Source organism: Squalius cephalus (assembly GCF_949319135.1).
Source record: "Squalius cephalus genome assembly, chromosome: 10".
NCBI lineage: Eukaryota > Metazoa > Chordata > Actinopteri > Cypriniformes > Leuciscidae > Squalius > Squalius cephalus.
This window is the reverse complement of record NC_137131.1, coordinates 41,451,033-41,478,478: the sequence shown is the minus strand read 5'-3', so window position 1 is coordinate 41,478,478 and position 27,446 is coordinate 41,451,033. Positions and strand designations below refer to the sequence as shown.

At 38.3% G+C, this 27,446-nt stretch overlaps 1 protein-coding gene across 3 annotated transcripts; it reads left to right on the top strand.

Annotated features, from left to right (window-relative positions):
* The first annotated feature begins 1,232 nt into the window (after nt 1-1,232).
* Nucleotides 1,233-27,129, top strand: kdm4aa (lysine (K)-specific demethylase 4A-a). Of its 3 annotated transcripts, none has more exons than XM_079882914.1 (22): nt 1,233-1,347; nt 2,698-2,857; nt 2,971-3,146; nt 4,291-4,405; nt 4,510-4,703; nt 5,291-5,340; nt 5,429-5,532; nt 5,617-5,754; nt 5,840-6,243; nt 7,061-7,230; nt 7,310-9,471; nt 11,526-11,616; nt 15,751-15,932; nt 17,382-17,577; nt 18,764-18,840; nt 19,246-19,301; nt 21,482-21,590; nt 21,881-22,069; nt 22,779-22,949; nt 23,635-23,754; nt 23,825-23,917; nt 26,240-27,129. In XM_079882914.1, exons 2-22 carry the CDS (start codon nt 2,711-2,713, stop codon nt 26,375-26,377), a joined length of 5,082 nt encoding a protein of 1,693 aa, XP_079739040.1. In that variant the 5' UTR covers nt 1,233-1,347; nt 2,698-2,710; the 3' UTR covers nt 26,378-27,129. The 3 variants fall into 3 exon arrangements, with proteins under 3 accessions (XP_079739040.1, XP_079739039.1, XP_079739038.1); XM_079882913.1 differs by having other exon boundaries at nt 7,058-7,230; XM_079882912.1 differs by having other exon boundaries at nt 7,055-7,230.
* The last annotated feature ends 317 nt before the right edge of the window (nt 27,130-27,446 follow it).

Below are 27,446 nucleotides of genomic sequence, written 5' to 3'. Positions count from 1 at the left end.
TCAGCACATTTCCAGGGGAACAGATGGTCCCTCTCCAGTGTGTGTGTGTGTGTGTGTCCTTGCCAGAGAGCCAGATCTCCGTCCATCTCAGTTTAATGTGAAGGCATGTGGACTGGATTCTGTTCTACATGATTCATTACTTGTGGAACACATGGAGACTTTAGTCTTCCTCCAAAAATCTCCATTTATCTCTTGAATTTATATATTTGTATGGCTCTGTGTGATGAGTGAATTTTAGAAATAATGTCTATTATTTATGCAGTCTACTATATATATTCACATTGGCAGTATATGGCTCTATAAAGGTTTATAGATATATTATTTGTACAATAGGCTATATCACATGTAAATGGTTGCATATGTATTTAACCTATATATTCTGTGGGAGTATAAACTATTCTTTATGTTTGCATCCATATGACTCAGTAGAGATGGATTTCAGATATATTATCTGCATAATTTTATATATACACAGCTATTTGGCTGTGTATTGAGATGTACTGAGTTAAATAATCTATGATTAAAGAGTACTATCTAAATACAAATAATCTATATAACATTCATACACCTTATAGGCTAATCAGACATATGACTCTATTTGATATTTGAGACATATGCATGTACAGGCTGTATGAGCTTTATGTAATATGATGTATAGGGTTAAAATGTTATGTATAAACTATTTATGAACACTATAATAGGCCAGTAGGTACATCTATACAATCTAAATTTTCACATCTATGTTACTCTATATGAGATGCATGGATAGCGTCTACAGTGCCATAGGGATACACAGAGATTATATATATATATATATAATCAATATCTACAAGGTTCTGTCTGGTATTTATAGATACCTCATAGGACTTAAATGGAGTGTGTTATACATTAATCTACTGTATGTTATTTATATATTCTATAGCTATCTACTCTATATGGCCTCATGATTCATATTAAATATAAGGTCCCATGTGGAGTGAATCCAGTATATCCCTATATAATCTTGACTGCATCTAAATCACTCTTTATCTATATAATACAAATAGTCGATAAACAATAGGCTATATATTTTATATCTATGATCCATATTATTCTATGATCCCATATCGTTCATATAGAGCTACAAATGTTCCATATTATCTAAAAGGCCCCATAGAGCCCATGTGCAGAGCGTTGATTACGGGCGCGCGCAGGGGAACGCCTTCTTCCATCTTTGTAAACAGTGTGCGCGCATGCGCAGTCGCGCTTCACTCTAATGGAGGACATGTCTGGTTTGTAAGCGTCTTTTTCTGCGCAGTTTTTCTAAGTTTGCGCCCTCAACATCCCTCAACTGATCCCGCGACACCCGTGAGTAAAGTCCTCTCAGCCTCTCCTGACACGTATGAGCGGGGTTGTGTGTGTGTAGGGGGATTTCATGTGTGTTTTAGTGCGTGAATGTCGGTGTTTACAGTAGTTAGCCATCAGGCTCATCAAAGTTTGGATCGGATCAATAATTCATGTCATAACACAGTTCTACACTTCCAAAAGCCTTTAGTTACTCTGTGTTGAGGTATATGAGCGTGTGTGTGCTGAGCTGAAGCGGTGTGTTTGTGCGACAGGAGTAAGTTTGTGCTCATTTGAGCGTCTTTAGCCGTCAGTGTGTGTTTGATGTTGTTTTTGCTGTGAGTTTGAGAGATTTCGGGCTCAAACTTTAAATGTTCCTGAGCAGAACCTGATGATGAGATCATGACACATTCATAGATGTCATGCTTTCTGATTAAACTCTCTGAATTATCTCATATTATGCGTTTATCTGGCTAATGTCAGCTAGCATGCTAGTGTGAGTTTACACAGGTGCTTCAACATTCACAATCATAACAGTTATTAAACTCTACAGTGGGTTAACGCTTTTATTACATACCGTGAGCTTGAATAAAAGAGTTTAGTTATGTATTTGTGTAAAAAAAAAAATGCATGTCGTTTATCATATAATGTTGATAATTGAAAAAAGTTAATTAAGGTTATTTCTGTCAGTAAAGTGCATGTTGTCAACTGTCATAAGTTGTTTTATTCTAGTTTTTCCAATTTAAATCAATTTGAACTTAATTAATATTCTCTAATTAACTGCTGTTTTTGTTGTTTTTCTAAATTATTGTTTTAAGTTTAGTTTAGTTTGAGCAGGTTGGAATATTTATACTTTTTGTATTCTTATTCTAATTATAATTAAATATAATTTAGTCATAATTAAAACATATTAATAAATTTAATTGTGTAACTATGTAGCCTAATTATTTTATAAACAATCATTTTTGATTTTTAATTAAACATTAAATAGTTTTTGTAACTGAGCTTTTTTATTACTTTCTTAATGAATATATTTATTTATTTTCAAATGATTTAAAATTGAATTTGAATTGTATATTATGCTTTCATTTCTCTTTTCGTTATTATTCTGATATTTTGAGTTGCTTAAGTTATCATGAATGTTTGTGCCTTGACTAGTAGTAGTAATAGTAGGCCTAGTGGTGGTTTAGGAGTTTAGCAGTTGGTCAGGTGATGTTTTCTGGAGCAGGACACTTGTTAGGAGAATATAAATGCAATGCAAATTTTACCCACCAATGTTTCAAGAGTTAAAAGTATAGTATGAGTATATTATGTTACAGATTTAGTTTTGTTATTGATTTCTTTGTTGCTGAATTCTTCATGTTTCTCATACAGTTCAAGTGGCAGAATGGCTTCGGACTCGGTCTCTCAAAGCTCCCAGAGTCCTGCCATCAGGATCATGACCTTTCATCCCACAAAAGAGGAGTTCAAAGAGTTCAACAGATACATCGCATATATGGAGTCGCAGGGGGCGCACAGAGCCGGCATGGCAAAGGTTAGCCGCTCTTTGTTGAAGTTGATGATAAGATTTTCATTCAGCTCAAATCGCTGTGAGAGTCTTTTTCGTGTTGTAGATGGGAAGTTTGCAGCTGCGTTTGTCTGTTGCAGGTGGTGCCACCAAAGGACTGGAAGCCCCGGCGCACGTACGATGACATCGATGATCTGGTGATTCCCGCCCCTATTCAACAGGTGGTCACTGGCCAATCAGGACTCTTCACTCAGTACAACATCCAGAAGAAGCCAATGACAGTCCGCGAGTTCCGCAAAACAGCCAACACAGACAAGTGAGCAGCAAATGATGATGTGTTTAGATACGGGTGAATCCTCACACCGTGTCCTAACCAGACGCGATAAGATTCCAGCGACAAATAATTTGTCCGTCCACACTAGATGCGACTGTGAGATGCGTCGAAATCAATCAAAACCCACAGCCAATCAGAACAGTGTGTGGGCGGAGTCTCGCGGCACCAGAGAGTAATCTTGACGGCACTCGCTAGAAAATGTATAAGTAGCTACATAATCAAATTCACAAATATTACACCATTTAAACATTATTAAAAATACATAGGCTACTGAGTTACTAAAACAATCTTTGTCACAGAATACACTTGTTTGTTCACAGTTTGAACGTTCTTGTTTCCATTTGTTTAATTTCAAGATCTGAGGTGAATTATCCATTGTTGCTTTTACAGCCTCAAAGCTGGAGCACTAAATGATATTCAAAGTCACATTACACGCTTTTAACATTAAATAAAGCACATAAACAGCACCTGAGATTATCACTGCCACACTTTGTGTTTGTTGTTCCAGCGCGACGTCGCAGAAAAATAGAAACCGTTTCTAAAATAGAGTCGCCGTGTGTCGCCGTCGCGGCTGGTTAGGACAAACACTCTGATTAACATGGAAAAGATGGCCTACCTTTTATCGCGTGTCGCGTGTAGTTAGGACACGGTGTTGTGCCCAAAGAATTCGGTAATGACCTTTTGAAATCAAAGTGACTGCTAATTTGCTTTTTAATAAATGTGTTGGCATGCAGGATTAATCACATTATTTTCGAAAGGAATAACGTTCTCCACATATGAAGTGACTTTTCCTTTTTTGCTGATGTAACTACACTGCCATTCAAAAGTTTGTTCGATGAATAGAAACGTGAAAAAAAGGATTAAATCTTTTGTAACATTATAAATGTCTTGACCTATAAAAGTACAGACCCCAAACTTTTATATAAGTCTGATTGAACAGGGAAACGTAATTTTAGCTGATAATATCATAGCCTACTTTTCAAATCTCGAGGCATAAAAACAGATCCTGGCCAACATTATCACCCACTGTATATTCTTGTTCACTTTATAAAATGATATTATAAAAGTAATGCATTGAGAATGTCGTATCACTGTTTAATAAAACGAGTCTGTAACTCAACTCCAGGTTCTGTAATCCCATATATGCTGATTTTGATGAACTGGAGAGGAAATATTGGAAGAATTTAACATTCAATCCACCATTATATGGAGCAGATGTCAGTGGAACCCTCTATGATCCAGTGAGTAAAATATTCTTCACTACTATATTTCAGTTACAACCCGTGCACACAGTGTCATAATAGTGTTATTCAATGATTGCACATGTATATGTGACTGTATACAGGACGTGACGGAGTGGAATATTGGTCGTCTCAACACTATTTTGGACACTGTGGAGAGAGAGAGTGGAATCACTATCAAAGGAGTAAACACTCCATATCTTTATTTCGGGATGTGGAAGAGCACATTCGCCTGGCACACAGAGGACATGGATCTCTACAGCATTAACTACCTTCACTTTGGAGAACCCAAGTCCTGGTACTGTCTCAACTCGTGTTTAATGTGTGCATTTACTCATGGGGGACAGGAAATCTAGCTCATAAGAAGCATTTGTTCGTATACACTACCATTCGAATGTTTTTAAAAGAAATGATTACTTTTATTCAGCAAGGACGCATTCAGTTGAAGACATTTTTAGCATTGCAAAGGATTTTTTGCTGTTCTTTTGAACTTTCTCTTACATCAGAATCCTGAAAAAAAAATCAGTTTTCAAATTTAAACTCTTTTCACCATTGCTCATAATCATAAATGTTTCTTGAGCAGCAAATCATCATATTAGAATGATTTCTGAAGGATCATGTGACACTGAAGACTGGAGTAATGATGCTGAAAATTCAGCGGAATACATTACATTTTACAATATATTCAACATATAAAACAGTTATTTTAAATTGTATTAATGTTTCACAATATTACTGTTTTTACTGTGTTTTTTGATCAAATAAATGCAGTCTTGGTGAGCAGACGAGACTTCTTTCAAAAACGTTATTAAAGCTTACAGACCCTATTAATGTTCATACCGTCCTAAAGAGATTTCAGAAGCATTATTACTTGGTCTTCTGCAGGTATGTTGTTCCTCCAGAGCACGGGAAAAGATTGGAGCGTCTTGCTAAAGGTACAGTGGTCTTTTAAACACATAATTAGTTCCTCCTCTCCTTCAGCGGCTCCTTTACTCTGGACTCTTCTCATTTTCCTTCATGCAGGATTTTTTCCTGGAAGTGCCCAAAGTTGTGAAGCCTTCTTGCGACACAAAATGACTTTAATTTCACCGTCAATTCTGAGGAAGTACGGAATACCCTTTGAGAAGGTTAGTTACCTTATTATTATCATCTTATGATCTCATGCTTGATTTTAATCGCATGATTTGACTTCTTTCTGCTTCATTCATTAGGTCACACAGGAAGCAGGTCAGTTTATTGTGACCTTCCCATTTGGATATCACGCTGGGTTTAACCATGGCTTCAACTGTGCCGAATCCACCAACTTTGCATCTCAGCGCTGGATAGATTACGGCAAGCTGGCAACATTGGTGCGTTTTTTTAACCTCAGTTTTTGGATCTTAAGAATGGAACCGCAGGTATGTTTTTGATTGTTGACGTGTGTCTCTTTCTCAGTGTTCCTGCCGGAAGGACATGGTGAAGATATCCATGGATTTGTTTGTTCGCAAGTTTCAACCAGAACGTTATAAACTTTGGAAAGCAGGAAAGGACAATGCGCCCATTGACCACTCAAAGACCACACCAGCGATGTCAGAGCTCCTGACAGAGAACGAGAAGGGAGAGCTCAGCGATAGCAGCAAAGAGGAGAGAGGAGAAGCGGAGCCTGGAGAGGAGCAGAAAGCTGACACGGATGGGAAAGAGAAGCGGGACAACACAGAAACATTGTCTGGGAAGGAGGTGAAAAGAGAAACCGATGGCGGAAAGGAGAAAACAGAAGTAGAGAAAGGAGAGCTGGAGGTAGAGGAGAAAAAGCCTGTTAGTGATGAAGAACCTAGCAGCACTTCAGAGCAAATCAACAGGTGTGTAGAAAGAAACTTTACTGACTTTATTAATATTATAAGTGAACCTCAAGGAACATATTAAAATAAGTTTATAAAATCCATGTCATGACCCCTTAAATTAATACTATTATTGTATATAAACACTGATATGAAGTAAACACTGTTGAAGGTTATGCTAGAAGATGTGGTACCTTACTAGAAAACTAGGTCCCACTTTATATTAAGTGGCTTTAACAACATACGGTTACACTTTATTTTAAGGTGTCATTGTTACAGTGTAATTATATATTTAAGTACTGAGTAATATTAAGCAACTACATGTACTTACTATAGGGTTAGGGGAGGATTAGGATTTGGTTGAGGTTTAGTTGCATGTAATTATGCATCATTTACTATTAATACTATGGTAAGTACATGTAACATATGTAACAAAGACACTGTAAAATAAAGTGTTACCCAACATACTAACATTGAAATTAATAATGTGATACAATGGACTTATTGTGTACTTGCATGTTTTCACATTGCACTTATTTTTAAAAACACCTGCATGTAATTACAGCTGTAAATTACATTTGTAATTACACTGTTGACCCTTCCCTTACACTTTAACCCATCCTTAAACTTTATTACCCATACCACCACACCTGTCCCTAACCTTACCTGTATCACACCTCAATAGCAGCAAAAGTGTTTCAACTTACAACTTACTTTTCGATGCAAGTACACAGTGCTTAAAGCTACTTAATATAAAGTGGGACTAAAAACTATTAAAATTTCAACCCACTAAAGTGTATATTGATCTCTGATCTCCCTTTTCTTCATACGGAAGCAGTCCAAAGCAGAACGTGGGGCAGAAGCGGCTCAGACCCAGCACTGGCAATGAAGCAAAAGAAGATGACAATCAAGTGAAGGTAGAAGAGGAGGAAGTTGAGAAAAAGAAAGCCAAACTCAGCCAGACTGAGACGGGCGACGAGAAGGAACAATCCATCTCCGCTGACCCAGGTAGAGCCTCAGATGCAGCATATGATACCTGGCGATGCTATAATTCAAATACTAAACTGACCAATGTGTGTTTCTGCAGGTGATGTTAAAGCTGAGGAGACCATGGAGACAGACACGCCCCCTCCACAGCAGCAAGAGAATCAAGCCCCTCCTTGCATGGAGGCGGAGCTCTCGCCATCAAACCCCACCTCCAGCAGTGATGTCACAATGCAGCAAAGAGATGACATCACTCCTTCTGATCCCAGCGATGTCACTGTCACCTCATCCTCACAATCCACAAACAGCATCGGTGGTGATGTGGCTCCGCGCAGTGATGCCTCTCAGTCTGGACATGTCACTCAAAGCTGTGATGTCCAGACCATCCCTGATGACATCACTCCAAACACTGATCTGACAACTGTTAGCATCACTGATGCTCAGCCGAGTGACGTCACGCCCCATTCCTGTTCCAGTGACATCTCTGCCGCTGACGTCACACCCCTCGTATCTGTAACCAGCAGCATCTCCTCTCAACACAGCATTAACTCCGCCCCCACCTGTGATGACATCACAGAACCCAGCAACAGCACTATAAACACCATCAGCCCTGGTCCATGTGAGCCCGGTATTAACTCCGCCCCCACCTGTGATGTCCAATCAGAACCTAGCAACAGCAATATAAACACCATCAGCCCTGGTCCATGTGAGCCCGGCATTGACTCCGCCCCCACCTGTGATGCCCAATCAGAACTCAGCAACAGCATTATAAACACCATCAGCCCAAGTCTGTGTGAGCCCGGCATTGACTCCGCCCCCACCTGTGATGCCCAATCAGAACTCAGCAACAGCATTATAAACACCATCAGCCCAAGTCTGTGTGAACCCGGCATTGACTCCGCCCCCACCTGTGATGCCCAATCAGAACTCAGCAACAGCATTATAAACACCATCAGCCCAAGTCTGTGTGAACCCGGCATTGACTCCGCCCCCACCTGTGATGCCCAATCAGAACCCAGCAACAGCATTATAAACACCATCAACCCTGGTCCATACGAGCCTGGCATTGACTCCGCCCCCACCTGTGATGCCCAATCAGAACCCAGCAACAGCATTATAAACACCATCAGCCCAAGTCTGTGTGAACCCGGCATTGACTCCGCCCCCACCTGTGATGCCCAATCAGAACCCAGCAACAGCATTATAAACACCATCAACCCTGGTCCATACGAGTCTGGCATTAACTCCGCCCCGACCTGTGATGCCCAATCAGAACCCAGCAACAGCAATATAAACACCATCAGCCCAAGTCTGTGTGAACCCGGCATTGACTCCGCCTCCACCTGTGATGCCCAATCAGAACCCAGCAACAGCATTATAAACACCATCAGCCCTGGTCCATATGAGTCCGGCATTAACTCCGCCCCCACCTGTGATGTCCAATCAGAACCCAGCAACAGCATTATAAACACCATCAACCCTGGTCCATACGAGCCTGGCATTAACTCCGCCCCCACCTGTGATGTCCAATCAGAACCCAGCTACAGCATTATAAACACCATCAGCCCTGGTCCATACGAGCCTGGCATTAACTCCGCCCCCACCTGTGATGCCCAATTAGAACCCAGCAACAGCAATATAAACACCATCAGCCCAAGTCTGTGTGAACCCGGCATTAACTCCGCCCCCACCTGTGATGCCCAATCAGAACCCAGCAACAGCAATATAAACACCATCAGCCCAAGTCTGTGTGAACCCGGCATTGACTCCGCCCCCACCTGTGATGCCCAATCAGAACCCAGCAACAGCATTATAAACACCATCAGCCCTGGTCCATACGAGCCTGGCATTAACTCCGCCCCCACCTGTGATGTCCAATCAGAACCCAGCAACAGCATTATAAACACCATCAGCCCTGGTCCATACGAGCCTGGCATTAACTCCGCCCCCACCTGTGATGTCCAATCAGAACCCATCAACAGCCCTAAACACAAGCCCAGCATTAACTCCACCGTCACACATCATGTCACCACAGAATTCAGCAGCAGCGCCATCAATCTTACGCTAGCAGAATCGGCGTCAGTGGGCGGTAGTCCAGTGTGTCCGCCCGCAGTCCAGCACATCTTCCAGAGAACGCTGAGCCCTGCCGAGGTGCTGCACGTCCACAGCTACGCTAAAGGAGATTACAGCGATCCTGAGCCGCGCATTCGGCATGAGAGTTACCGAGACAGCGACTCTGATAGCGATTCTCAAGAGGACTTTAAGGTGCGTATGATGCCATCTGTCTGTTGTTTAATCATCTGATTTATTAAAGGGATTGACTGCCGCGCTGATGACGTCATTTTGTAGACCAACCCAGAAATAAGCATCACCCTGGTTCCCTTATCAAAAAAACAAAAGTGTTTTTCCATTAGCTTTTGGATTTTTGCAGGAAATAAGCTCTGTGAACAATAAAGGTGTTTAATTATTCTTACATGTTCAGTTCGTCATGATAACCTTCACAAATGAACACAACTGTTATGAATTTTGAAGCCTAAATACAATCGGCAGAAGTAAAAAGCTAGAGTTAGGCTATAAACGAACTAAACCACGGTCACATGACTTCAACGACTCTTTCAGCCAAACTCTTTAAACTCTGTCAGTCTTTATTTAAAAATAAAAAGTTTAAGCTAGAATAGTTTGCAAGAGTGCGATTTATAAACTAGCTGTAAAAAATAATCTGTAAAAGTGAACAAGTGAATAGATGAGTGTCTCGGACAATATCTGTAGTCTCATTTAGCCACTTTATAGCAACCGCCTTTTTCAAGACAAGGAAAAGCTTAAAGGGGTGGTATAATGCCCTGTTCACAAGGTGTAAATACATCTCTGATGTCCCCAGAGTGTGTGTGTGAAGTTTTAGCTCAAAATACATCAAAGATATTTTTATATAGCATGTTAAATTTGTCACTTTTTGAGGGTGAGCAAAAACAGCCTCGTTTTGTGTCTGTCCCTTTAAATGCAAATGAGCTGCTGCTCCCGGCACAGGGGGCGGAGCTTCAAGAGCTGCACTCACACAGACATGCACTGAAAATTTCAAAAACTTTTAGCCTTTTATGTTCAAACTGGAGTCAGATGATGATGGAGAGACTCAAGAAGAAGTGACAACATGTAGAAGCAACAGGACATTTCTGAATAGTTAGTTGATGAATTTATGTAGCTTATGTGTAGTTATCTTCTAGTCATTGATTAGCATATTCTGTCTTGATAATCTATAAATCGTGTTCAGGGGGCGGGGTTTATGTAAATGTTAGGGTTGGTGATGTCACTAACCCGGGAGGAATGTGGTGTAGTCCCTACCAGCCGTTTGTTGTAGTCCTTAAAAAGCGATTTCTTTAAAAGCAAATATCTCCCTTTGCTTTGAACTTTGAGCGTTGTAACTTTGCAGATGTTGTTTATGCTCAAACAGCAACATTACACAGTAACTGAAGTTAGAAAAGTCAAATCATAATCAACCACCCCTTTAAAACGATCATGACTGGGTAATACTGATGTATTTTATGACGCAGAATAAAATGTGAAATATTTTGAGGTTGTGTTCAACCACAAGCTGTATTTCAGCCATTTAACCAAAAACCCACTGGCTTTGGGAAGTTGGAACCTGAATTTGTTTCCAAGTTTTAGGACTCATTCCTGCAGCACTATATAATGCAAATCAGTTAGCAGTGCAAACACGCCCACAAAATAGTGCAGAACGAAACTCTCCTTCTTTAATGCTTTTACTACCTTGTGCTAGCAAACGATCCTGGTGCTGTACAGCATCTCTCCGCTAGCACAGTCCCGGCTATTTAAAATGATGTAACTGCACTCTTCTACTTCACATGTCTGGATATGAGCCCGCTTACAGCGCTCTTCCTCATCTGATGAATTACTGCTGTCATCAATTAAAACATCTCTCTTAATAAAAGTCTGAGTACCTGCTTTCATGATTAGTAGTAGCGTGACGTTAATTGCTCCAGGCAATATAACAAAATAATAAGCCTAATTTACATGGAAAGGAAAGTTTATGCTGAAAAGAGTAATAATTTAATTGAAATGCTCAAATGCATTTCAGTGCATTTAGCTGTGGAGATGATGCAGGTTTATGTGCTTTAAAAAAAAAAAAACTGTTCTGAATTATTATTTGTACATTTTTATTTTATACATTTTTATTTTTTCCCCACATTTGACTGGTATTTCTGTCACCAAATCACAACGTCCCCGCAGTTCCATCATAATTCACTAGGGGGTTTGTGCGCTCTGCTGTTTATAATGAGTGTGTGTGTGTGTGTGTCGTCCTGCAGAAAGAAGATGAACGTCCAGTGGAAGCTCAGCACAGACTTCCCAGACTCCCCAGGCATCATCCTCTGATGAAGGACAGCATCAGTGATGAAGGTCAGTGTGCATGTTAACTAGAAGAAAAACTATTAAAAATCATTTTCCGAAAGTGAAATAAAGCTGAATGAATAACCGTAAACTTGAAAACTTAAAAGGAAAATTACAATTTTTTGTCTTGGCAACTAACTGAAATAAAATAATTTCAAGTTGAAGTACTAAAATTACTAAAACCAAAGCTCAAAAAAAAAAAAATTAAAGATAAATAGAAATATAAAAAAAACAATAAATCTAATAAATTGACAAAAGCACATAATAAAATGAGTATAACTAAAATAAAAATTAATACTGAAAATTCTAAATATTAATAAATACTATATTTTATTTATACTATAATAATGCTAAGATAACACTAATGTGTGATCTGTCATTACTCTAATGGGCCACTTTTCACCCAATCAGTCGACTGCCTATGTATTTCTACTAAAATATCAGTGTTACACAAGCTTCTGCTAAAGTATTCTCCCATAGCGAGCTGTGGAACTACAAAACTCTTTCTGTCATAACTTCCAGTCATAATTAATTATATTATAATAGAATTATAAAAATAGCAAATATATGATTTTAGTATATTAAAACTAGGGCTGTCAAGCAGTTTAATCTAGTTGACTACATTATGTGCAGGTTAATTAATTGCAAATAAATCGCACATTCCCCTAAAAGATCATTTTATTCTTTTCAAGTCAGTATTGTGTTAAATTAGAAAAGCATCAAATAGACATTACAAAAAGTAGCTTTAGAAAAATACTTTATGTGATTCAACATAAAATGTATTACACATAAAATGTTAAGCTACAATGGCCTCTTTTTTTTTCGGAAGCTGCATCTGAATTGGTATTTAGATATATTTACAGACAAAAATGTTTGCTTACCAACATTCTTCAAAGTATCTTTTATGTTCCACAAAAGAAAGAAAGTCATACAGTTTTGAAACAACACGAGTGAGTAAACGATGACAAATTTTTACGTGAACTATGCTCAAAAATATAAAAAAAATGTTTTAATAAAATGATACTTTAAATAAGAATCTAAAACTGCCAGTAGGTGGCAGTAAAAGTACTTTGTAACTTTGTATTGATCTGTTGTATAAATCAATATTACATTTGTGATACCCGTTACTCGTGTAATATATCATATGATATAAATATGAGGCATAAAAACTCATTCAGGGGCATTTTTGGCCCCAATATCTTGAATTTTAGGGTTATTCTAAGGTCTTGAATTATAGGCTTTCCCTGTTTTCCCTGCAACTGTATGAAACGTAAGATGACCTACGTAGGTCTGGGGCAGGGCGGATGTGTTAAATGCGTTAATCACATTAACATGTTATTTTTTCCATAACTAATGAATGAAATTACTGCATTAAATCAACAGCCCTAATTAAAACATATGTTAGTGATGAGTTCCATGTGTGCAGTGAAATGCAGAAGCAGCTGTGCATAGAGTCCCACTCTATTTTCCTCTGAAAAGCCGGTCTGAAATGCGTTGCAAGTGTGCGAAGTGTGTAATTTCTGCACACTAGCACCACCAAACAGAATGACAAACAGTCCTGCCCTAAACTCATGACACCTGGTTGAGTCGTGGTTGCTATATCGGGCTACTCAAACAGAGCAATGTCGAAATGTTCCACAGAGTCTGACTCTTCAGGAAGTCAATTCACATTTATTTATAGAGCACATTTTACAATACATTTCGTTTCAAAGCAGCTTTACAGAAAATGCATGTCTAGTCTACATTACAATTTAGAGTGATCGGTTATCAGAAATGTATAATTCTAAGATAATGCAAATCATGAGGTTAGCTAATATCATGTGTGACAAACGGAGGAATAAAACCCGGATAAATATCGGCCAGGCGTTTTCGAGATGGAGAGAGCTGCGCGACAATCTTGGACTTGACAGAGACTCTGCTCTCGCGAGTGTATTGATAGACAGGTAAGCAAATAATTTTTTTTATTATTGTACAAGTAACGTAATAGTTACAGTAAAGATGATTTTAATAGATATGAATTACACCACATGCCTGTTATAATATAGCATAACATTTCACATTCCTTGCAGTTCATTAATTATTATGACATAAAATAATACGATCAGACATACAGGTAATACAAAAACGAATAAATTACCTCCTCATCCGTGATCATGATTCATTAATTCCATTTAGATACATCACTAGATGGTGAAAACGCATTAAAAACGACATCTCCCATCGTCACCTCCTTCATAGCGTCATCAAGCTTCGCCTTTGTTATTGAAACTGCGCCCTCTTGTGGTGAAAAAATATGACATTGGAGCTTTAACGTCAGATAAGGTCCATAATAATTTGACTTTGGGTTCGATTTTTTTGACCGTTTTCAGTGGTTATGAGGAGCAATATGAGAGAGAAATTTGGTAATCATTGTTTAGGTACATTAAACCACGTCATATTGTCAACATGGTAGGCCTACTTATGAAGCAGAATAGTGGGTCATGTGTCTAATGCTTTTTGAAAACTTAAGGCTTTCTTCTTCATAAAACGAGTCGGACATCATCACATTTTTGTATACATTTTTATTGATTTACATTAGTAAGCTACAGGACATCTCTTTCAAAACATGACCTGCGCGAAAGAGAAAAAAAAAAGAATGAATCATTGTTCCCAGCACTTCTGAATGTGTCTCTGTCCTCAGCACATTTCAAACCAAACTGACGACGCCCATGTGTACAGTTGTCACTGCACATATAACTTTGACAGACAGTATTTTAACAATGTAAAAAGTTGTGGTAACACTTTATTTTACAGTGTCCTTGTTACACATGTTACATGTACTTACCATAGTAATAACAGTAAATTATGCATAATTACATGCAACTAACCCTCAACCAAATCCTAATCCTACCCTAACCCTATAGTAAGTACATGTAGTTTATTAATATTACTCAGTACTTAAATGGGTTACACTTTATTTTAAGATGTCACTGTTACAGTGTAATTATACATTTAAGTGCTGAGTATACATTTATTAACTACATGTACTTACTATAGGGTTAGGGTAGGATTCGGATTTGGTTGAGGGATAGTTGCATGTAATTATGCATAATTTACTGTTATTACTATGGTAAGTACATGTAAGATATGTAACAAGGACACTGTAAAATAAAGTGTTACCCTTAAATGTATAATTGCACTGTATACAGACACCTTAAAATAAAGTGTAACCAAAGTTGCTAAAAGTACAACTGTATAAAATAGGGATGCTCATATTGACCGTTTAACCGTTAACCGTAAGTAAAATTTTTGACCGATTAATACTATCAGTTAAACGGTTTAAAACGTTTTTTTTTTTTTTTCTAAAAAAGAAAAAGCTTCTTTTTTTTTTTTAGTTTGCTGCACGATTTAAAAATAAAATACTATATAGCTTATATTTATTAACTCTCACGGAGCGCGTCGACACGCGCAACCACACACGTCTCTAGCTAGACGTTACCTGTGTATTCCCAGGACATCCGTCCCATCGTTGAGGGTGTTTTCTGCCGCGGGTCTAACTGTCAACAGGCTGCGCTCCAGACTGACCCCACATCACGTTGATATGTTGCTTTTTTTAAATAAAAATTAGACGAGGTGTTGAGGTAGGGCTCCTATTTTTATTTAACGAAAAATCTTAGTCTAACGGAAAAAAAATTGCCTGTTTTTGAAAGCTTTGTTCAAACGGATTCAGTGTTTTCTTTTTGTCATCTTAATTTGTTAATTATTTAAGTTTAAAAAATATATTTAGTGTAGGCCTATCTTGTTTTTTATTTGTATTATTTTATTCTGTTTTTCTCTCACTGTCAGAAATGCTGCAGGTGCGTGAAAATTTAAACTGAATCCAGGTTCTGTTGTTGATCTGTTCTGTATGCTGCTGTTTGCACTTTGCACGTTAAAATAAACCCTTTGATAAAAAAATAAATTGTTTATTTTTTTAAGGGTCACAGATACGCATCAATTTTATTTGTATTTAATGCCAATTCAATATTATAATCTTATCAGTTAACGGTTAATAATCGATTAACGAGCGGCGGTTGTCGGTCGGGAAAATTAATCGAAATGAGCATCCCTAGTATAAAAGTATCCTGTGAATGAAGAATGCTGTGATTGTGTGTGCATGTGCAGAGCTGCAGGATCAGGCTGCATCAGAGGAGGACGGGCTCGACGGGGAGGCCTGGGCGCGACCTTTGACCCAGCTGTGGCAGAACAGACCATATAATCCAGAGAGAGAGAGAGAGTACAACAGAGAGATGGGTCTGCTGCCTCCATACTGCGCTGTGTGCATGATCTTTCAGGCTCATCAACGGGTACGGTGGCCTGTTTCAGACATCTGCCTTGATTTCTTTTAGTGCTGGGCGGTATACCGGTTCATACTGTTTATTTTTGTTATGATATGCATTTTTAATATACCGCAATACCGGTGTATGTCGCTTTAACAACGTTGGGAACACTGTTTGAGAGGGGTCGCTTTTCACTGTAGCACTGTGGTGACGGCACAGCTTAGCGTGACGGGGAAGATGGATAGGTTAAATTATAATTGACAGGTGTCACATTATATTACAGTGTTTCCCATATTGGTTCACTATATCAACTCTGCCAACCACAAATAGATTTTCCAAAAGGCTTAGACATCGTTGAACAAACATGAGCACTGCACGTTTCAAAGTCAAAACGCTGGTGAAGTGAACTGACGGTCTTTAGAAAAGTTTCGATGTTATTTACATTTATTCATTTAGCAGACGCTTTTATCCAAAGCGACTTACAAATGAGAACAATAGAAGCAGTTAAACTAACAGTAGGACAACAAAATGTACTATTTTTTGACCATTTCATTGTGATCATTTGGCCATTTGACCATGTGAAGGCCATGATCACTTGACCATTTGACCATGATCATTGACCATTTCAATTGAATCTTTCTTTATCTTTCCTGATAAAGCAGCGTTTATGAGTGCTGCGCTGCTTTGTGTACAGACGTTATCGGGGAAACCGCTGTTTCTGTCGCTCCTACAGCGCCTCCTGCTGGCAACTCTTTGTAAACAGCCTTGCAAACCTGTATTAAAGGCACACTATGCAGTTTCCGTTTCTGTCAAACAGCGCCCCCTAGAGTCGCTGTGGAGTACTTGTATTTAACGTTACTGTCGTAAATACCACTCACGCAGAGCCGTCTCTGCACTCTTCCGACCGCGTTTTCTTCGTCGACTCTGCCATGATTCATGTCTGAAATGCGTGCTAGTGTCTTCCATAGAGGCGCTTCATATGTTGTTGATGTATGTGACGTCGTGCCGTAAAGCAAGTCGTGATTCTCGCGAGATTTGTCGGGGCGCCGCCTCTCAAACCTGCATTGCTGGTTTTGCGAGCAGCGCCCCCCCCTGCATTGCTATCGAGATGATTCGTCCTACTACGAGTTTGTTTACCATCGAAATGGTTTCGAAGTTGTTATATTAGGGTAAAAATCTTGCATAGTGTGCCTTTAATACTAGTGTGGAATTTTTCTACAATATTCACTCATGACAGTAAAATAGGGCATTATAAGTCAGTCTACTGCAGAATTTCCTCTCTCAATCAGTAGAAAATGTGGTTAACACCCAGTCATGCTTGAAGAAATAATAAAACCGTCATATACCGTGAAACCGGTATAATTTAGAAAAATACCATGATATGGATTTTTGGTCAAACCGCCCAGCACTCATTTCTTTCCTGTCACTGGAATATGACGAAGGTCTGACACTCGCTGTGTGTGTGTGTGTGTTCAGTCTGAAGGGGTCGAGAGCGAGCCGGCTGTGGTGCTGCCCAGGGGTCAGATAAGGACCAAGCCTCTGATTCCTGAGAGATGTTTCACCACCACCACCGAGGACAGCGCAGAGGTCCAGACGTCCACACCTCGCCTGGAGGAGGACGGCACCAGCCTGCTCATCAGCTGCTCCCTGTGCAGTGTCCGTGTGCACACCAGTGAGTACTGACCTCTCACAATACAACAGACCTTCCCTTTTCATACATGACCATTCAGAAGTTTGGAGTTAGCAAGTGTCTTTTTTCTTTTTATTATTCTTTTATTCAGAAAGGAGGCATTAAATTGATCAAAAGTGACAGTAAAGACATTTTATAATGTTACAAAAGATTCTATTTCAGAAATGCTGTTCTTTTTCTATTTATTAAAGAATCCTGAAAAAAATCACTGTTTTCAACATTGATAATCATCATAAATTTTTCTTGAGCAGCAAATCATCAATAGAATGATTTCTGAAGGATCATGTGACACTGAAGACTGGAGTAATGATGCTGAAAATTCAGCTTTGATCACAGGAATAAATTACATTTTAACATATATTCAAATAGAAAACACTTATTTTAAATTGTAATAATATTTTTTCTCTATTACTGATTTACTGTATTTTTGATCAAATAAATGCAGCCTTGGTGAGCAGAAGACGTTTTCAAAAACATTAACAAATCTTACCGACCCCAAATTTTTGAACAAAAGTGTAGATTGTCTGTTTATAACATGGATTTTAATGTAATTTCTTTCAGTTATGATGCCTCAAATTAAAGGAGAACTCCGGTCAATTGTAACATTGAGCTCATTTTTGTGTACATTTGGAGTGCTGTCAGTACAGAGAACAACGACAAAAATCGGTGTTGCCTACACCGTGTTATCCTCTTTTTAAAATTTGCACCCTGTTGACTTCAAGGATGTTAAGAGGCTAAAAGCAGGTTTAATACTTGCCCCATTGATGTGTCATTACAAGTGCCCAGCCAATGTGAGTGATTCCTTCAGAGTGAACGTGGGTCAATCTGACTGCAGTAGATGTGAAAGATATGAATAAAAATGAAGTTAATTCGGCCAGCGCTCATACCTGTATTTATTTCCTGTTTTCGGTCGAAGTCCACAGTAATCGACTGACAGCACTCCAAATTTACAAAAAAATGAGCTCAATGTTAAAATTGACCGGAGTTCTCCTTTAAGAATAAGAATATAAACTATTAGGGAACAGATGTCCAGCATGCATGTGAACTTCAGTACTGTTTGAAAAGCATCCCAGGATGCACCATGGTGGTCTCATCATAGATGTGAACATACTTTGTCAGAAAAGGGTGTGTTTCTAAAAATCGGTTTAATTTGCGCTGTTTGTTCCAGGTTGTTACGGTGTGGCCCCTTTGAGAATTTCCAAAGACTGGAAATGTGCCCGCTGTAAAGCCAACGCCTTCGCTGAGGTACACATAAACATCTTTACAACATATAGTGGCCCAAAAGTTTTTGGACATTTGGACACCCAGAAATACTGTCCTTATTGTTGTAAAAAAAGCCATATAACTTTCTTTGACTGAGATTGAGGCTGTCAAGCTCCAAAAACAACAAAAATACAACATGCATGAACGGCAGTTTAAAATACGAGCTATGTATACTAGGTGTATACAAACCTAGTATTGTTTTTGTGAAATGTTTTACTTCACTTGCTTTGATGTTTCTTATCCAATGCAGTGACATTCATACATTAAATGTGACATTAAGTGTCCAAATACTTTTTGGGCCTCTGTACACCTGCATTAAACACATACTGATCTTTGTTTAATGACAAGTATGATGTCAATGATGTTTGAATCTGTGATTCTTGGCAGAGTTGCTGTCTGTGTTCATTGAGAGGAGGAGCGTTACACAGAGCCAATAATGGCAAGTAAGTAAAACGATAGTCCACTAGAGGACAGGACTTGCGTAGGTAATGCCTCCTGACCGAGAAGTTACATTAGCTCTTGAATTCCTGGAGTTCCTGTGTTTTTGTGAGCTTTAGACCAACAAGAACCTTTTGTTTCCATACAACTTCTCTTATTACACAACTCTGGTTTGAGATTACAGGAATAATGTGTCTTACCAAGCGAGTTTCACAAAACTTCTCAAGAACATCTCAAAAGAAAGAAATAAGAAATGATATTTGCTCAAGTAAAATTATTTATATCTCAGTATACAGAAGTATTTGTTATACCATGTGTAATTTAACTTAATCATTATAATACATGATGTTTATTACTGTACTACAAATACTCTGCTATATACAGTCAAACCAAAAATTATTCAGACACCAGATTTAATTTTATATATATTTTTTACTAGTGTGTGCAGGACACTATAGTTCATTTATGTAAGTGAGGATAGCGAAATCAAGTAAACTGTGACATATTATACATATTATTCATACAGTGACTACCAGTAAAATTCATACAAAATTTGGGATATAAATTATTCAGACACTTTAATTGCTAATACTCTTTTTACACACAGACTGAACAGAATGAAGCATTGCTTGGTAATTGGTTGACCTAAATTGGTATTATCTAATTGTGTAGTTAAATTTAACAGCTGACAGATATTCAACATGATTAATCTGTGAGACAGTCTAACAGAAGGACAGACAAAACCAGTGAAATATAAATGTTCTGATAACTCTGAGTTCTTGACATATTTTATTACCATTTTCTAAACAATAGCAAATAAACTGTAATAATGATGTGAGAAATGTTGAAGGTGTCTGAATGCATTTTGGTTTGACTATATATATATATATATATATATATATATACACACTCACACTCTCTCTCTCTCTCTCTCTCTCTCTCTCTCTCTCTCTCTCTCTCTCTCTCTCTCTCTCGGTCAAAAGTTTGAGATCGGTAAGATTTTTAATGTTTTTAAAAGAAGTCTCTTCTGCTCACCAAGGCTGCATTTATTTGATAAAAAACAATAAAAACAAAAACAGTAATATTGTGATATATTATGACAATCTAAAATGACTGTTTTCTATTTTAATATATTTTAAACTGTAATTTATCCCTCATATGAAAGCTGAATTTTCAGCATCATTACTCCAGTCTTCAGTGTCACATGATCCTTCAGAAATCATTCTAATATGATGATTTGATGCTCAATGCTCAAGAAACTTTCATTATTATTTTCAATGTTGAAAACAGTCGTGTACAATTTTTTTTCAAAATTCTTTGATGAATAGAAAGTTCAAAAGAACAGCATTTATTTAAAATAGAATATTTTCTAACATTATAAATGTCTTTACTGTAACTTTTGATCAATTTAACTCATCCTTGATGAATAAAAGTAATGATTTATTTTATTTCTTTCCCCCAAAATGAAATTAAAATTCTTACTGACCCCAAACTTTTGAACGGTTGTGTTTAATGTTCCAAAAGCTTTAGATTTCAGATAAATGCTGTTCTTCTGAAATTTCTATTCATCAAAACATTTTGAAAAAAAAATGTTCTTGAGCATAAAATCAACATATTAAAATGATTTCTGAAGGATCATGTGACACTGAAGACTGGAGTAATGATGCTGAAAATTCAGCTTTGATCACAGGAATAAATTACACTTTACTGTATATTCACATAGAAAACATCTGTTTTAAATTGGAATAATATTTCACAATATTACTGTGTTTGTTTGTATTTTTATTCAAATAAATGCAGCCTTGGTGAGCAGAATATACGTCTTTTAAAAACATTAAAAATCTTACTGACTTTTGAACGGTAGTGTATATATTTTCTTTTTTACAGGAATCACTGAGATTAAAAATTATAGAACCATCACTGTAAATAATGGTAATTACCAAAAACTCAAAAGTAAAACTTCCAAACTATAATAATGTCCCACTGTAAGTGGTCCAAAAAAGAAATGATTTTCCAAAATGCAAAATAGAATTGCTTATTTTTATGTTTTGATTCTGAGGTGAAATGTGACTTGGACATGTTCTTGAGAGGGTTTTTTTGAGAATCATCCTGCTGTACTTTTCAGCATCTGTGAATGTTGTGTAAATGATCAGCGCTGGTTGCTGACATGTATCTCCGTGCACAGATGGGTTCATGTCCTGTGTGCGGTGGCAGTGCTAGAGGCTCGCTTTGTGAACATCGCTGAACGATCACCCGTGGATCTCAGCGGCATTCCCTTACAGAGATTCAAACTGGTGAGTTTCTGTGTGGAAACGGCAACATTTCACTTCTCAGTGATGTGGTTTCACACCAAACCTCCATCAATCAACAACTTAACCTTTCTTAAATCATGTCCCACATCCTTCATGTGAGACCGTGACACATTTTGGCACGGTTTGTGACTTCAAGATGTTGACTTCTACTGTAATGGCTTTGGTATAAGCAGACACGGTGTTATTTATATCTGCACTTGGGGCCCTTTTCCTCCTGACTCACTTCCTCTGAACTGACTTCCTGTGAGCTCTTGTCATGTATCTGCTTTTAGAAGTGCTACTACTGCAAACGGCGGATGAAGAAAACGTCGGGCTGTTGTGTGCAGTGTTCACACGGTCGCTGCCCCACCTCCTACCACCCGACCTGCGCTCAGGCCGCCGGCGTCATCATGCACCCGGACAACTGGCCCTTCGTCGTCTACGTCACCTGTTGCCGCCACAAAGGCCCGGTGCAATCAGAGGTATTGAGCTCTGAAACTCTAAAGTTCTGCAATTCCACATGACTGCTCTGGAAAGAGACGTGGCTGCTTCAAGTGGACCAACAGTCACTTCCTGTTTCCTTTTTTTGACATTTTTAAGCAGGACATAAGTGTTTAAATACATTATAGAATACTTTATAGGCCACGATAGAACAGATTATGTCAGTATTTTTCTTTCTCTAAACCAGGGGTGTCAAACTGCAGAGTTTAGCTTCAACCCTAATTAAACACACCTGATCAGCTAATCAAGTCCTGCAGGCGTATTTGAAAACTGCAGGTGTGTGTGTGTTGAAGCAGGGTTGGAACTCAACTATGTAGGGCTGTGGACCTCCAGGAACTGAGTTTGACACCTGTGCTCTAAACCTTAATTAAAGAGTAATGTTTTTATGACAGTGATCGTTTTCATTATGTGCACCCAAACTCCACCCACCATTGCTTTTGATAATTCGCCCCTGATATAAATAGTATATTTATTTTATTCTGAAAAGCATCAACCCTCCGTCAGTGACCGTCATTTTATGTCGATGCCAGGATCAGTCATTAAAACAAATTACTGAGAAATTTAAATGATGGAACCTAGGAAAATTACAACAGAAAAAAACAGAATTTGGAAAAAAGTAACATGGAATTTGGGAAGAAATACAAGGTATTTCCTAGGGCCTGACCTCTGATGTGTGCTTCTCCTCTGCAGCGTAATAAAGCAGCCATGCGAGAGCTCAGCGTGGGTCAGAAGGTCATCTGCAAACACAAAAACGGACGCTACTACCAGTGTGAAGTCATACAGCTGACAAAAGAGACCTTTTATGAGGTCAACTTTGACGATGGCTCCTTCAGTGATAACCTTTTCCCAGAGGACATTGTGGTAAGGGAATATTTAACTAATATTTTAACTAGATTTTAGAAGTCATGGAAAACCAGGAAGTTTTGCAGGCCTGAAAAACTCACATTAACGACTTAGAAGTTATGGAATTAATAAAGTAATCTTGAAAGTTATTGAAAAGTCTGTAATGAACATACACTAGCGATCAAGTTTGGTGTCAGTAAGATTTTTAAATGTTTTTGAAAGAAGTCGCTTCTGCTCACCAAGGCTGCATTTATTTGATCAAACATACAGTGAAAACTGTCAAATTGTCAAATATTATTACAGTTTAAAATAACCATTTTCTATCATAATATGCATATATTTCTATATTTTAAAATGCAATTTATTCCTGTGATCAAAGCTGATTTTTCAGCATCATTACTCCAGTCTTCAGTGTCACATGATCCTTCAGAAATCATTCAATATGATGATTTGCTGCTAATTGTTGAAAACAGCTGTTTAGTATTGTGTAAAAACTATTTAAGGAGTTTTTGATGAATAGAAAGTTCAAAAGAACAGCATTTTATTTGAAATGGAAATATTTTGTAACATTATGAATGTTTTTACTGTGACTTGCGTCCTTTCTGAATAAAAACAGACTCCAAACCTTTTAAACCGTTGTGTATGTTTTGTCTAATTATGACTATGATATTACATATTCTTGTATATGAATGTTTTTGTGTAGAACCGAGACTGCGCTCAGCTGGGTCCGCCACCGCAGGGTGAAGTGGTTCAGGTCCGATGGACGGATGGTCTTGTCTATGGAGCCAAATTCGTGGCAGCTCATGTCATTCAGATGTACCAGGTAACTGTCAGAGAAGAGTTCAAGCAGAGGTTCCTGTGTCTGCGTTTAGTAAATCACTGCTTCTCCTCAGGTGGAGTTTGAGGACGGGTCGCAGCTGACTACTAAGAGAGATGACGTCTACACCCTAGATGAAGAGCTGCCCAAGAGGGTCAAATCCCGTCTGGTGAGCCCGATATGTTAAGAATTACTGCAAGTTAAAACATCAAAATACCAAAAAAATTGTGACGTGACAATAGTACTTAATAGTTGTTGAGCTTGTATTATTCAAAATCAGCAATAATTCAAAATCTTCAGCATATAATGTTCAACAGTCAAGTTCCAAAAGTAAAAACTTGATCAATTGTTCATTTTCTCCATAAGGAAAAAAATAAACTTTTAATGGCCGACCAACTATGAGCTGCAAGGGTTTTAATCGATGGTATATGCTTCTGTAGAAGCTGTCATCCCGATATATAAAATAAGTGTGTTTAACAGCTGAATTTGTGGTGAATGCATAACTCGTGATGCTGTACGGAAAATTCCACCAATCAGAGAGTTGCGGCGAGCAAATCATGACAAAAGAGTTCGGCAGTGAACGCCCACTCCAGTGTGCGGCAAATAATGCAATCGCTAGGAGATTTGTGTTTGTCATATGTAAGGGTGTGATGGTTAGTATATAACCGTGAGACCGACGTTATAGTTGAACACCGTCATTAGAACTCTATAACCGCCAAAACCGTGTTATTAAAATATTTTTTACAAACATTTTTTATAATAGAGAATGTTTAAATACTAATTAATAGATGTGCTAATATAGTGATGTGCCATCATTATGAGATTTATTAAACAAATGAAAAACATTTGCAATAATAAACATTAGCAATAAACATTTGCAATAATAAACAACGTATCATTACCGATAACTGATCATGCAGTTTAATTACCCCTTGACTGGCCCCAAACATGTTTGATAAAAGAAACATATACAGTGTGTATATAGCCTATATGATGTGTATTAAATTTTAGCTCAAAAACAATTGTAATAAAAGATAGGATCATAAGATGCGCAATATATCGGGAGACATGGTTTTTACCACTTAATGAAGTTTTGCTTTGTAGAAAGCCTTTCTTTAAAGCGAATTTTGTTTTGTACAAATTGTATCTTAATTTTAATAAATGTTTCATCAACCAATTGCATGTATTTAATAAATAAAAAGCAAATATAGCAGACAATATAATAACCGTGACATGGAGGCGCCGGTGCGCCGCGTTAACTTGCATTGCATTGTGAACTAGAGCGCATCTCATCGTAAATGAATGAAACTCAGTGTAGGCCTATGCCTCATACATTAGCATTAAATATCTTTGCTGCATCCCTACTAGAACAGACAAGGGCTTTCTTGCGGCTCGCATCAGCAGAGCATTGCATCGTCCATAGACCGCAAAACAATCAGCGGATGGCGGGCGGGTGCGGCTTTGAAATTTGGTCAAAAAACGTTGGTGCGGATGATGAGTTTTGTGATGCGGTTGCGGATGAAATAATACCCCATCTGCGTATCTCTATCGATAACAACATTGAACACTACACATATTAATTAAAAAAAAAATTATTTAGGCGATCAAGTAACTAATCAGTGTCTGCTCGTTTATTCAAACTAAGTTGTCCTATAACAGACGAACGTCGCAACGCCAACCCCCCCCCCCCCCCCCCCAACCCCCCCACGACCTGTCACATTTGACTCGCGTCATAACCGTCATCACCAATTCTGAAACCGGCACACCTCTAGTCATATGCCATATTTTAATTGTTTTTAATTTGATTATACTGTTTATATGTTGATTATACTATACCTTCATTCACTATCCCCTACATTACTCCACTAGTATAATCCACTTGAAGGAGTGAATGAAAACGAGTGAGTGAACTTGGACACTGAGTGCCGCTTTTGCATAGTTTGTACCTGCTGATTGATAATCATTTGAAACTGCAGTAGTAATGAAAAGATTTATATTAACATCTCTGTCGTGGAAACAGGCATGTATAAACCTTATTATTAAACAATAATCAATTAAAAAGGAATTTAGACTCGTATGATATTACACTGTACCCACATTGGACCAGCGGTTTGGAAAATGGATGATTCAATGGATGACAGACGTGGGAATTCATTCGCTGCACGACTGTCACGGTGCATTATGGGTATTCTCTAGCCATTGAGCGTACATCGGTTATACACTCGTTATTTTGGTGCATTGTGGGATTGAAAGAGTGCACTCGATAAGATCCACTAGGGCTTCGGACACCACTACAAACGGCCGTTCCCTCAAATAGTGCCGATTTCGGACACAGCCGCAGTCTTTTTATTAGATTTTCAAATACTTGTTTGCTTCAAATCAAAGTTTGTAATGTTGTGATTCGCCTCGCAACTGATTGGTTCGTGGCTTTTAACTCTGTAATGAAGACGTTTGTAGAAACCTGCTTGATTTTCATGTGTGTGTGATTCAGTCCAAGGCATCGGACATGCGCTTTGACGGGATGTTTGGAGAGAAGAAGGTTCAGGAGAGCAAGAGACAGCGAGTGATCAACTCCAGGTACAGAGGGGACTATATCGAACCCGTCATCTACCGAGCCATCATGGAGTAGCCAGCGATGACACGGCCTTCATCACCTGAAACCACCAGCGGACTCGAGCACACACCCTGCCAGTGCCAGTGGCGTTCAGTCTGCAGGCGTCCCACACCTGGAGGGGTTTCATCTATCCTGATCTCATCTGAGTCGAGGCAGGGCATTTCGGTGTCTTTCTCAGAGAACGCAGCTTCGGTGCCCTTTTAACCTCAGCTCTGTGAAACTGTGCCACAAACACATCATCACTCTGTTCATCAAGTCGCTCTCAATCACATTCGAGTTTGATACAGAATATTTGTAATCTCCATTTCATAAAAATATCGAATTTTATCAAAACGCATTAATTTATTTGACTTAATTCAGGGTGCTGTTTCTACCCGTATTTTAGCGCCCGGAGGTGCCATCGCACTTTACGGACGCGGATCTCCTTTTTTTAAAGATCTACACTGGCATAAATTGTGCAGTTGAGACCCTGAATGTTGTACATTATTTGGAACATAATGAATTCAGCGTGTCTTTGAGAGTCGTTTTGTACAAGCCTATTTATTACCTGGTGCTTTACGAAAGTAACTTCTGCAATATACGTGCGAGTTCCAGTTGTGTCGCAGTTCAGTGCCGATGAGTGTGTCTTTTGTTGGAGATGCAGAGCTCATAGCGAAACGCCAAGGATCTCACTTTCGCAGCTGTTCAGAGCCCTGCCTTGCATTCTGGTTCAATACACTTTCATTTAATGTAGCTTACTGCTGTCAACATTTTATCAAAAGCCCCACGGATTTAATAAGCTATTTTTGCACTTCTCAGCTGTACTTTTATGAATTGTCTTCTTTGTCCTTGCCGTAGCCAAGCTCTAGAGACAGAAATGCTCTTCTAAAAAGCTGAGGAGGCCCGTGTTTGACCCCGACAGCATTTGGAGAAAGTAAGGTTGTTGTAGCTCTTCGGTTGTTCGATGGATAGGGCTAATCTTCACTATTAAGAAATTATACAAAAAAATATTTTTTTCTATCAAGAAGCCTATTTTATTGCTGTTTTATGATACATGTTTAATGTTCATATACTGTGAGATAGAGTTGTATGTAGTTAATTTAAA

What these genes read in the sequence shown, in the direction of transcription:
- kdm4aa (XM_079882912.1), top strand. Translation starts at nt 2,711, where the DNA reads ATGGCTTCGGACTCGGTCTCTCAAAGCTCCCAGAGTCCTGCCATCAGG. An exon ending in ACGGAATACCCTTTGAGAAG is followed by an intron (nt 5,533 to 5,616) that starts GTTAGTTACCTT and finishes TTCATTCATTAG; the next exon opens with GTCACACAGGAAGCAGGTCA. An exon ending in AAGCCAACGCCTTCGCTGAG is followed by an intron (nt 18,841 to 19,245) that starts GTACACATAAAC and finishes GATTCTTGGCAG; the next exon opens with AGTTGCTGTCTGTGTTCATT.